General features: G+C 65.4%; 3 protein-coding genes across 4 annotated transcripts in view; 1 reads left to right on the top strand and 2 right to left on the bottom strand.

The window, feature by feature from the left end:
* The window catches only part of CALML6 (calmodulin like 6), a 5117-nt gene extending 1995 nt beyond the window's left edge, over positions 1-3122 (top strand). Inside the window, exons 2-6 of one of the 2 annotated variants that reach the window (XM_029949070.1) lie at positions 1436-1598; positions 2299-2473; positions 2576-2720; positions 2795-2895; positions 2968-3122. In XM_029949070.1, the coding sequence (XP_029804930.1) occupies positions 1596-1598; positions 2299-2473; positions 2576-2720; positions 2795-2895; positions 2968-3014 (471 nt within the window). In that variant the 5' untranslated portion in view covers positions 1436-1595 and the 3' untranslated portion in view covers positions 3015-3122. Of the gene's footprint in view, positions 1-25; positions 487-1435; positions 1599-2298; positions 2474-2575; positions 2721-2794 lie in introns of those variants that run through there. The other variant, XM_029949069.1, reaches the window with a different exon arrangement.
* A 227-nt stretch (positions 3123-3349) lies between these two features.
* On the bottom strand, positions 3350-5170 carry TMEM52 (transmembrane protein 52). The gene is made up of 5 exons (XM_029949067.1): positions 5065-5170; positions 4936-4979; positions 4783-4824; positions 4064-4242; positions 3350-3985 (listed from the first exon to the last, which is right to left on the bottom strand). Exons 1-5 carry the CDS (start codon positions 5128-5130, stop codon positions 3810-3812), a joined length of 507 nt encoding a protein of 168 aa, XP_029804927.1. The 5' UTR covers positions 5131-5170; the 3' UTR covers positions 3350-3809.
* A 2373-nt stretch (positions 5171-7543) lies between these two features.
* Positions 7544-9287, bottom strand: part of CFAP74 (cilia and flagella associated protein 74) — a 59251-nt gene continuing 57507 nt past the window's right edge. The window contains 5 exon segments of the mRNA XM_029945946.1: positions 7544-8038; positions 8182-8316; positions 8531-8661; positions 8882-9014; positions 9234-9287. The exon segment at positions 9234-9287 is cut by the window's right edge and continues 34 nt beyond it. Coding sequence (XP_029801806.1) covers positions 7937-8038; positions 8182-8316; positions 8531-8661; positions 8882-9014; positions 9234-9287 — 555 coding nt within the window. The 3' untranslated portion in view covers positions 7544-7936.

Here is a 9287-nt window from a genome sequence, read left to right as displayed (position 1 = left end):
CAACTCTGGGTCCCGCAGCCCCGGCGAGAGGCGTGATGTCGAGGCCCCCGCCCCGTCTTGCTGTTGGTCCCCATGGGCTTCCTTCCTCACATGCGGTTTGGGCTCTTAGATGTGACTAGTTTCCTGGGAAAGTTGTTTTACTTCAGACTTCCTGTTCTGGTGTGAGATTTTCAGGGAGGGGGTGGGAGAGTCTTGCCTCCTCCTCACAGAGCCTGGAGCCAGAGGACCAGAGAAAGCAGCCAGGGCAGGGGACCGCCCCTAGGACCCGGAGCCGCTTTCCCTTCACCGGTGTCCCTGGGGCCCGCTGGTCCTGTGCCCCCGGAGCCGTCCTGTCCGTCAGCACAAATCTCGCAGGCTCAGCAGCTGGCCTGGGCCTCCGGGGGAAGCGGCCTGGTGGCTCTGGACACCGTCAGGCCCAGAGCCGAGCTGGCGGGCCCGGCGCCCCGCACCTGCTCCGATCCATCAGGCGGTCATGGGCCGCGGCAGGTGTGTGTCCCTGTGACTCCGGGGGCCATGCACGGGGGCGAGGGGAACTAGGAGGGGGCCCGTCTGTGACCATCGCCCGTGCAGGGGAGCTGGAGGCAGGGAGGGGCGGCGTTCCCTCAGCCCGGGACGGGGCGGGGGGGGCTCTAAGCAGCACCCGGCAGCCTGGAGCCCTGTGCGCCCAGCCTGGGTGGGAGTGGGGGGCCCTCGGTGGAGGTGAGGGTGGGCTTGTGTCCGAGGCTGAGCACACGTGTGCAGGCATGTGCGCCGCTGAGCATCTTATCACCGAACAGCCGGGCCACCAGGCCCCCTGGGAGCCAGCCTTGCTGTTCTGAGTGGAAGCGAGGTCAGGTTTCTCGGAGGAGCCCCAGAATAGCGCCTGGCTGCTCAGAGGAAGCCTGATCTGGCCTCCTGGGAGCCAGTCCGGCCCCTGGTCCCATCTGACTCACCCGCCTCTCCCCCACCCCATGTCCATCTGTCTCCGCCCTGGACCGCAGACCCCCAGCCCCTTCTGCACAGGATGGGGGGCATCAGGAGTGGTGGGGTTTCCCAGCCTGTCTTCAGAGAGTGCCCGCAAAGCATCTGGCCAACGGGGGTATGAGGGCGTCATCTGGCCAGGGTGGGCACTCAAAAAGAACCCTCACAAATAAAGTGATGACCAGCTGAGCAAGCGTTCCGAGGCAGGGCGGGGGGAAGGAGGTCTGGAGGCTGACATGGTGAAGAGGGGACAGTGTGCGCCAATGATCTGGGCCTCCAGGCCACCAGTCAGCCCCCTTCCTGCCCTTGGCCCTCAGCCCACGGTGTCTGTCGGCGCTTTGGCCCCAGCGTTCGGGGGCAGGGGCCTTACCTGGGACCTGGGATCCGAGGGGGAGCTTCAGGGTGAGGGGTCGCCCAGGGCATGGAGGGCCAGAAAGGGACTTTGTGGGTAAGGGCTGCGCCTGTCCCCAAATAGGGCTGCAGGATCTTCTGGCCATACAAGGCTCTGGGAATCCAGACCCTGGGGACCCCAGGCAGCCGGGCCCAGCTAAAATGCTGCTGACACTCAGCACCTCATACCATGTGCACAGCAGCTCTGGTGTGGCCGAGAGGCGTTCTCCCAGCTGGCTGCAGACATGGTAAGCCTGCTCTGGCGCCCAGCGGAGCCCCCCGGGGGGCTGGCTGGGGGGTAGAGCGGGAGCCGGGGGCCGCGCTGGGGGAGAGAGGACGGGTGAGTGCCTCCAAGCACAGGCATGGGCTGAGCTTGGGCGTGAGCGCCTCGCTGGGAATCCGAGGGAGCCGGTCCACAAGGGTAGAGGCAAGGGGCGGAGTGGGGGGCCAGGCTGAGCCCCGCCGGCTGCCACCGCCACCCTCGCTCTGGTGGCCAGGACGGAGCAGCCCTTTCTCAAGCTGCCAGGGCGGTGGCAGGCGGGGCTGTCAGGGGCTGGATGACCTCTGAAACAGGCTGGGCTCCTTCACCCTGACGGCCGCGTGCCCCCCGCGGTGTCCTTCGCCTGGCCTCACCCTGGTGGTCGGAGAGTGGGCCTGGCCCTCCCGTGACTGGCCTGAGCCCTGTGTCCCACACCTGGTCTCTACCTCTTGTGCCCGGCCCTCTGCGCGGCCTGGCGGAGTCCCGCTCACCCCGTGAGACCCATCCCTTGTGCCGCCTTGTCCAGAAGCTGCCCGGCTAGGGGCCTCCTTTTTAGACGACAGGCCTTGACGGATCCCCGAGCAGATGGACGGGTGGGGTGCCTCGTGCCACATGTGCTGGGGCCTCCCCCTTCCCTCGGACTGAGGGGCACAGGCGGCCCTGGTGAAACTGGGCTGGTGTCCCCGTAGACGGAGCGCCTGACAGCGGAGCAGATCAAGGAGTACAAGGGGGTCTTTGAGATGTTCGACGAGGAGGGCAACGGGGAGGTGAAGACGGGGGAGCTGGAGCGGCTCATGAGCCTGCTGGGCATCAATCCCACCAAGAGCGAGCTGGCTTCCATGGCCAAGGACGTGGACAGAGACAGTGAGGCTGGGCAGGGGGCAGGTGGGTGGGGGCCACCCGTGAGCGGGCGGGAAGGGCTGCCGCAGCCGGCCCTCACGTGGCCTGGCCCTCTGCTCCTTGCAGACAAAGGCTTCTTCAACTGTGACAGCTTCCTGGCCCTGATGGGCATTTACTGGGAGAAGGCCCAGAACCAGGAGGGCGAGCTGCGGGCGGCCTTCCGTGTCTTCGACAAGGAGGGCAAGGGCTACATCGACTGGGACACGCTCAAGTAGGGCCTGGGGCTGGACGGGGTGGGCGGGGCCAGGACCCGAGGGGCTGCCACTCAGTGTGGGGGCCCCACAGGTACGTGCTCATGAATGCAGGTGAGCCCCTCAATGAGGTGGAGGCCGAGCAGATGATGAAGGAGGCGGACAAGGATGGAGACGGAACCATTGACTACGAGGGTGAGTCGGGGAGAGGTCTGGGAGCTGGGCGGCTGGGCCAGGCTGGTGGCTGACCTGTCCCTCTGCTCTCAGAGTTTGTGGCCATGATGACCGGAGAGTCCTTCAAGCTGGTCCAGTAGGAGCAGGTGCTGTGGCCATGGGAGGCCTGCCCGCAGAAGGCCACGGCCCGCCGCCGCCCACGCTGCTGCCCAGCCTGCCCCACCTTTGGCCAATAAACACTCCAGACAGACTCATGTGTGCTTTCCTGTCCCTAGCCCAGAAAGGGGGGCCAACAAAGATGTGGGTCTGGAGCGAGGAGAGGGTTTGCCCGGGGCAGCCATGGCGCATGGCCTGTCCCTCCCACTGCCCTGCTCCGAGCTCCGGACAGCGGCCTGAAAGCCAGGCTGCCTGCCTGCCTGCAGGGGAGGGGGGATGGCCACCCACAGGCCCCTTCCGGAGCCCCTACAGAGGGAGATCACTTAGGTACAAACTTTATTTTCCAAAAAGCTGGGGGTGTCACAGCCAGCCCTGGGCCCTGAGGCTGAGGCCTGTGGGGTCAGGGCTGAATGCACTGAATGCAGGCCTGTGTGTGTGTGTGTGTGTGTGTGTGTGTGTGTGTGTGGCTAACACAGGGCCAGCTGGCTTGGCTGCCTGGCGTCACTTAGCAACAAGGCCAGGGCTGCAGCAATGTGCTGGGCAGCTGGCCTTCCCTGGCGAAGGATGGTCGGGGTGTGCTGGGGGGCCCGGCTGCAAGTGTCTTCGCACTGGGTCCCTCTGAGCACGGGATGGCTGGCAGCATCGGGAGGTTCAAGAGCACTTTCCTCTGCCTTTGAGTGGCACCAGGGCCACAGCCCGGGGTGCTGGGCATTGGAGCCTGGCTCTGGGGGCCCTGCCGATGTCTCTAGGCCTCAGGCCCCAGGGAGAGGACTGGGTCACTAAGAAGGGGGTGGCTCTTCCTGCCTGGGTTTGGCCATCTTGACAGCCTCTTCATAGGAGGGTGGCAGCTCAGGGGCATACGGGCTGTAGGCAGGAGGGGTCATGGAGTCGAGGTCCAGCTCCCCAAAGGGCAGGGGTAGCCGTGTGCCCAGCGGATACTGCACAGAGCTGTAAGCTGCAGGGAACCAGAGTGGGTTTGTGGGGATGAGTCTGGCTCTCACCCCCCGCCCCTCGCCCCTCTGCAGGCACTCACAAGTCACAGTGCTGTGCACGGGGCTGTCACTGTCTGTAGGGCTGACCGTCAAGCCGCATGGCTGAGGTGTTGCGGGCAGGTGCGGCTGGGTGTGTGCCCGCTTCCGGAGGCAGCAGAACCGGACGCAGCTGGCGGTGACTCCGCACAGCAGCAGCAGCAGGACAGCGAGTAAGATAAGCCTGTGCAGGGAGGAGCAAGACCCTACCGCTGGACTGACCCCCGGCCACCACGCGCCTGCTCCCCGGGGGCAGTGATGGCCCAGCTGCCCATGGCAGGACAACGGACAGGATAAAAGAAAACCAGAGGACGTCTCTCCAGGGCAGGGGCCTTTCACCAGGCCAGAGCGGAGCCTGAGGAGCTGGGCCTGTGCTGGCTCTCTCCAGGGCTGGCCGCGAGTGCCTTGGGCTCACTCCCAGGACACACTGTCCCAGGCCATCTGCACAATTCTGTGCCCAGACCAATGACCGTGCTCACGGGGGCCTCCTGCAGGGGTGAGGAAGGAGGGGGTGGGAAGTGGGCAAGCAGGCTATGAAAGGAAGTCCAGCCAAGGACCTGTGTGCCCAGAGCTGCCAGGGACACGGGCGCGGCCCACGTGGCAGGCTGCCCTGGTGCTGAGGGTAGGAGGCCCTGGCGACACAGCCGGGAGGGTTGGGGGCGCCTGGTGGGCCGGGCCAGGGGAGAGCCGTCGGACCAGGCTGGGCGCCGAGGCCCCCACTTACCCCACGTGCCACAGGCTGCTCCAGCGGGCCTGGGGCGGGCACCTGCGGGGACGGCGGCACCTGGAGCAGGGGGGGCACCAGCAGGGCCGACTGCCCCGCCCGAGCCTCCCGACAGGGCGGGGCCAGGCCCCGGCTCCCACCCCCCTGACTTACAGGTCCGAGGGGTCGCAGCTGCTGTCCCCGAAGCCCAGCGCCACCTGTGGGGATAGGGATGAGCTCGGGCCGGGGTGCGCCGAGCGCACACCCGCCCTGCGGTGCCCGCGCCGAGCGCCGCCGACCCACCTGCGGCAGCGGCAGGAGCGGCGGCAGCAATAGGAGTCCACGGGCGGCCGGCGCCCTCACTACCATGCTCGGCACGGACGGGGAGCCCAAGCCCGCCTGCCGCGCCCCTTTATGGAGGCTCCGCCCCGCGCAAACCCCGCCTCGAGGCCGCGCAGCCCCGCCCCATGTGCCCCGCCCAGTGAGAGCCGAGCCGCTTCACCGAGGCCCCGTCCCCGCAGGCTCCGCCCAACGCCCGCCGGGCTGGTCTTCGTGTCTCAGAGCGGAGGGTCGCGGGGTAGCACCGTGCACAGCCCATCCCGGCCCGGCCAGACTATCCTGCAGTCAGGCTCGGTGTGGACCGGGCCAGCCTTGTTGTGGCCAAGGCCGCACAGGGTGTGGCCTCGGAGGGTGGCGTCCAGATCAAATGTGGCCCAACTCAAACACCTCGTGGCGCTCAAGGTGAAGGGTTTCCACAGTCAAGACTCTGGGGCGTTCCGAGCGTGTTGTTCAACGGTATTTATTTTGGTGGCACGCTGTGGGCGCTCACAAGCTGGAGCTGGCCCAGGCCAAGCCCGCGGGGCATCTGACCCTGGCCCCTGGCCCTTGCGGCACCCTGCAAGCAAACCACGTTTCAGGCGCACTTTGCCTTGAAAGCCACGCTCAACCTAAGGAATGTGGCCTCGGGGGTGTCTGGGCCTGGGGGTCACAGAACGCCTGCTGTCCCTTCTGCTTTCCCCCGGAAAGACCGGAGGCCGTTTCTGGCACTTCATCCCTCTTCTCACCAGGCTAGGGGCGCTGGGAGTTTCCTCTGCCCTCTGCCCCACCATCGGGTGGTCAGCACAGCAAGGGACAGGGTGGCCTGCCTTGTCCCGGAGAGTGGGAGGGTAGCTACGTTTGATCTGTCTTTCTTTTTAAAAATTTATTTTGAGAGAGAGAGAGAGCAGGGGAGGGGCAGAGAGAGAGAGAGAGAGGGAGAGAGAGAATCCCAAGCAGGCTCCATGCTGTCAGCAAAGAGCCTGATGTAGTGCTCGAGTCCACGAATTGTGAAATCTTGACTTGAGCCGAAAGCAATAGTCAGACCAACTATAGTCCCCAGCACAGCCTGCCCCGCCCCCCCCTCCACCTTTGACCTTGTATTTCTTAGTTGCACTCAGTCATATTCTACAGGCATCTCCCCATTGGAAAGGCTTCCTGGGCATAGCTCTCCTGCCTGGACCTGCCGGGCACCTGCTCTTTGATCTCGCTTGATCTTGACCTGGGCTATGCCCAGAAGCTGTCCCACACCTCCAGGCTGTTCCATGGCTCCCCCCAAGGGCCCCTCCTGCCCACCTTGCTCCAAACAGGCTGGCTAAGCTTGGCTCTTGGCCATCTTTCCTCCTCCTCCTCCTTCTTGCCGTCACTGCCTTGGGAGGCCCAGCTCGGGATGGGAGGGAGGAGGATGCGAAGAAGTGCCGCTGGTGCGCAGGAGTTCAGACAGGGCCTTGGCCAGAGAGTATCAGGGCCTGTTAGCTGGAGGGCTAGGCCAGGGTTTACAAGACAGTGGCCTCCCCCTCCTGCCCACCAGCGAGAGGAGGCCGCAAGCACTGTGGCCTGCAGGGAGCAGCCCCTCCTGGGGCCTGGGTTTGGCCTGGGCTGCTGGACCCTGCCTTCTCCTCTTATCTGGTGAGTAGGTGGCTGGCCTATGGCTGGTCAGTGCCAGTGAGGGAACAGACGTAAGTCCTGCAAAACGCTAGTTTAGGGTCACCATCACTGACCGGCCTGCGGTCAGGGGCATGGCAGGCTTCTGGGCATGAAGTGCACCGTGGAACCGGGTTAGGGCAGGTGGCTCCAGGCTGGTGTCCCGAAGCCTGTGCCCAGGACAGTCCCTAGATGCATCACACGCTCCATCCCTGCTCTCCTGGTGGGTTGGGCATGCTGTGCATGGGCGGCCAGACCGGATGCGCTCTGTGAGGTCACTGTCCAACCAGCACTCTCCAGAAGGCTGGGGCTGGGGTTCGGGTACATTCTGAGCTCCAGGATGCACTGTATGGCCCATGGGGCCTTCTACCTGGAAGGACCTGTTGGAGCCCAGAAGCCTGAGCCTGGACTCAGTCCAGAAACATGGAAAACCAAACTCATGTTCTGTGCCTCACCCTGGACCCCGACTCGGTTCTGAGGGAAGACATGAGCATTAGTCCCCCCATTTGGTCCCTCCTTGCTTAGGGTCACCAGCGTTCCTAAAACTTGGGAGGAACAGAGAAGCCTAGAGGGTCGCCCTGGCTTTGAAGCCACTCGCACCTTCTCCCTCCTTGCTGGGCCTCCCCGGGTCTGGGCCTATTTCAGTGCCAGCTCTGGACCCCCAGCACCCTGCCCTGCCAGCTGTTTCCCCAGTGCTCCAGGCACCCACCCTCCAGAGGGGCAGAGTTCACCGTGCGGGGTGGGGGCAGGCACGGGGCGGGGCTGCCTCCCCAGGGCTCCGGCCCCATTTCTCGCTCGGTGTGCGTCCCGTACTGCAGGCCTGTACGAAGCAGCTCAGAAGGTTTATTGGCAGACGTGTGGGGGCAGCTCGCTCTTCCCCCCCACCAGGGCTTCTAAAGGCTGGGCAGGAGGGTACTGGTGGGGCTGGGGACTCTGAGGGGCTCAGGGTAAGAGGATGTCGTGGGTAGGACTGGCCTTATTGCCGGTTCTCAGGGGACCAGGGAGGGGGTGCTCTCGACTTCTGGATTTGCTGGGTCTAGGGCAGCAGGACATGGCCCTGCCTGCAGGGCTGGGTACCCTGGCTACAGGGCCATGCAGAGGGCTGCACACATGAACTTGTCCAGCAGGGGATGCCCAGGTCCCAGGCCAGACCACAGCAGTGCTTCAAGAGAGAGCAGGAGGTTTGCGGGGGCTCTGTGGAGAGACTCCTGTGGCCTCAGGGGCCGGTCACCACCTGGGCTACAAAGAAGACCTTGTAAGTCTCCTTCACATCACCCTTGAGCTGCAGCAGGGCTGACACCATGAGTGGCTGATCCAGCTGGAATGGGCGGGGAGGAAGGAAGGAGACCCTCAGCCAAGTGCCCACCTCACCTGCCCAGGGCCCGCCAGGCAGCCCCAACCTGGGTGGGGCAGGGGAGTCATCCTGCCCAGCGCTCCCTGTCCAGAGCCTGTGGCACCTACATCAAAATCAGCAGGTGGCAGCCAGGAGATGCTGATGGTCTTGGTCTGGCCGCGCTCCACGAAGCCTCTGGAGGGCTCGACGGTGAAGCCCCTGTGCTGCAGAGCCGCGGCGCCGTCCAGGCTGAACTCGACGGCCTGCGGGGCACGGGAGCTGCAGGCCGGGCCGCTGGGCACGGCTCCCGGGAGGCAGTGTGCCTGGGGTCCAGGGTGCCCAACTCCACCTGCCCTCTCAGCCCTGACCGGCAGGCTGCCTGCCTGCATCCCAAGGGGCAAGGCCAGGAGGGGCCCAGGCTGCCCAGGTGGGGGGTGCTGCAGAGGGGCTGGGTGGGCCAGGCAGCCCTGTGGTCACCTTCTTTGGGGACAACTGCGTGGTCCGGATGCAGCCCACCTGCAGCTCTCGGGTGGCAGGAGGGGCTGGCATGTCTGTGTCCGGCTGGATATAATCCAGGGTCACCAGGATGAACTTCAGCTCCTCGGCTTCTGGAGAGAGAGGACCTGGCTGGGGGCTGGTGGGGGGCTGTGCCCCCCAGGAGTGAGGGAGCTGCCTAGGGTTAGCGGGTCCTCAGGAAATCACCCTCTAAAATCTCCGAGGAATGCCCATCCCACCCTCCACGCTTTCTAGGGTGAAGGGTGCAGGCAGGCAGCTCCTCCTACTGTGCCCACACCCCCCTGGGGGGCTCCCACCCCTCAGAACTCTCACCTTCTCTGCGCTCGGAGTTGCAGGTGGGGATCCCCGTCAGGGACTCCACAGGCACGTCCAGGGGGTCTCCGCCCTCCACGAACATCATGTGCTCACGGGCAGCACCCTTCAGAAGAATCTGGTGGGAGATTTTCTGGGGACAAGGACCACAGCAGCGTCGTTCTGAGCCCCTGTGACCAGGGCTCCAAGAGGGTGGGGGCCCGTGGGACCCGGGACACTGAGCTCTCCACTTGACGACGCCCTGTTAAGCGCGGAGCCCCCAGGCGCAGGCCAGGGCCACCAAAGGAGGGCAGGCCGGAATGGCCCCGGACACGCGGGAAGCGGGGTCGAGGCCAGGCTCCCGGAGCCGCACCTTTCCGAAGAGCAGCACCTGCAGCCTGTCGGAGAAGTACCGGCTCTCGTGGTC

The sequence above is a fragment of the Suricata suricatta genome, chromosome 8, assembly GCF_006229205.1.
Source record: "Suricata suricatta isolate VVHF042 chromosome 8, meerkat_22Aug2017_6uvM2_HiC, whole genome shotgun sequence".
NCBI lineage: Eukaryota > Metazoa > Chordata > Mammalia > Carnivora > Herpestidae > Suricata > Suricata suricatta.
The sequence above is the reverse complement of the archived record's forward strand: the minus strand, read 5'-3'. Positions and strand labels throughout refer to the sequence as shown.

Bases quoted from the DNA above. Each gene is read 5' to 3' on its own strand.
- TMEM52 (XM_029949067.1), bottom strand. From the start codon at position 5,130: ATGGTAGTGAGGGCGCCGGCCGCCCGTGGACTCCTATTGCTGCCGCCG. The intron at 4,980-5,064 runs GTGGGTCGGCGG...CTATCCCCACAG, and splicing joins CGCTCCTGCCGCTGCCGCAG to GTGGCGCTGGGCTTCGGGGA. The intron at 4,825-4,935 runs GTAAGTCAGGGG...CCGTCCCCGCAG, and splicing joins AGCTGCGACCCCTCGGACCT to GTGCCCGCCCCAGGCCCGCT.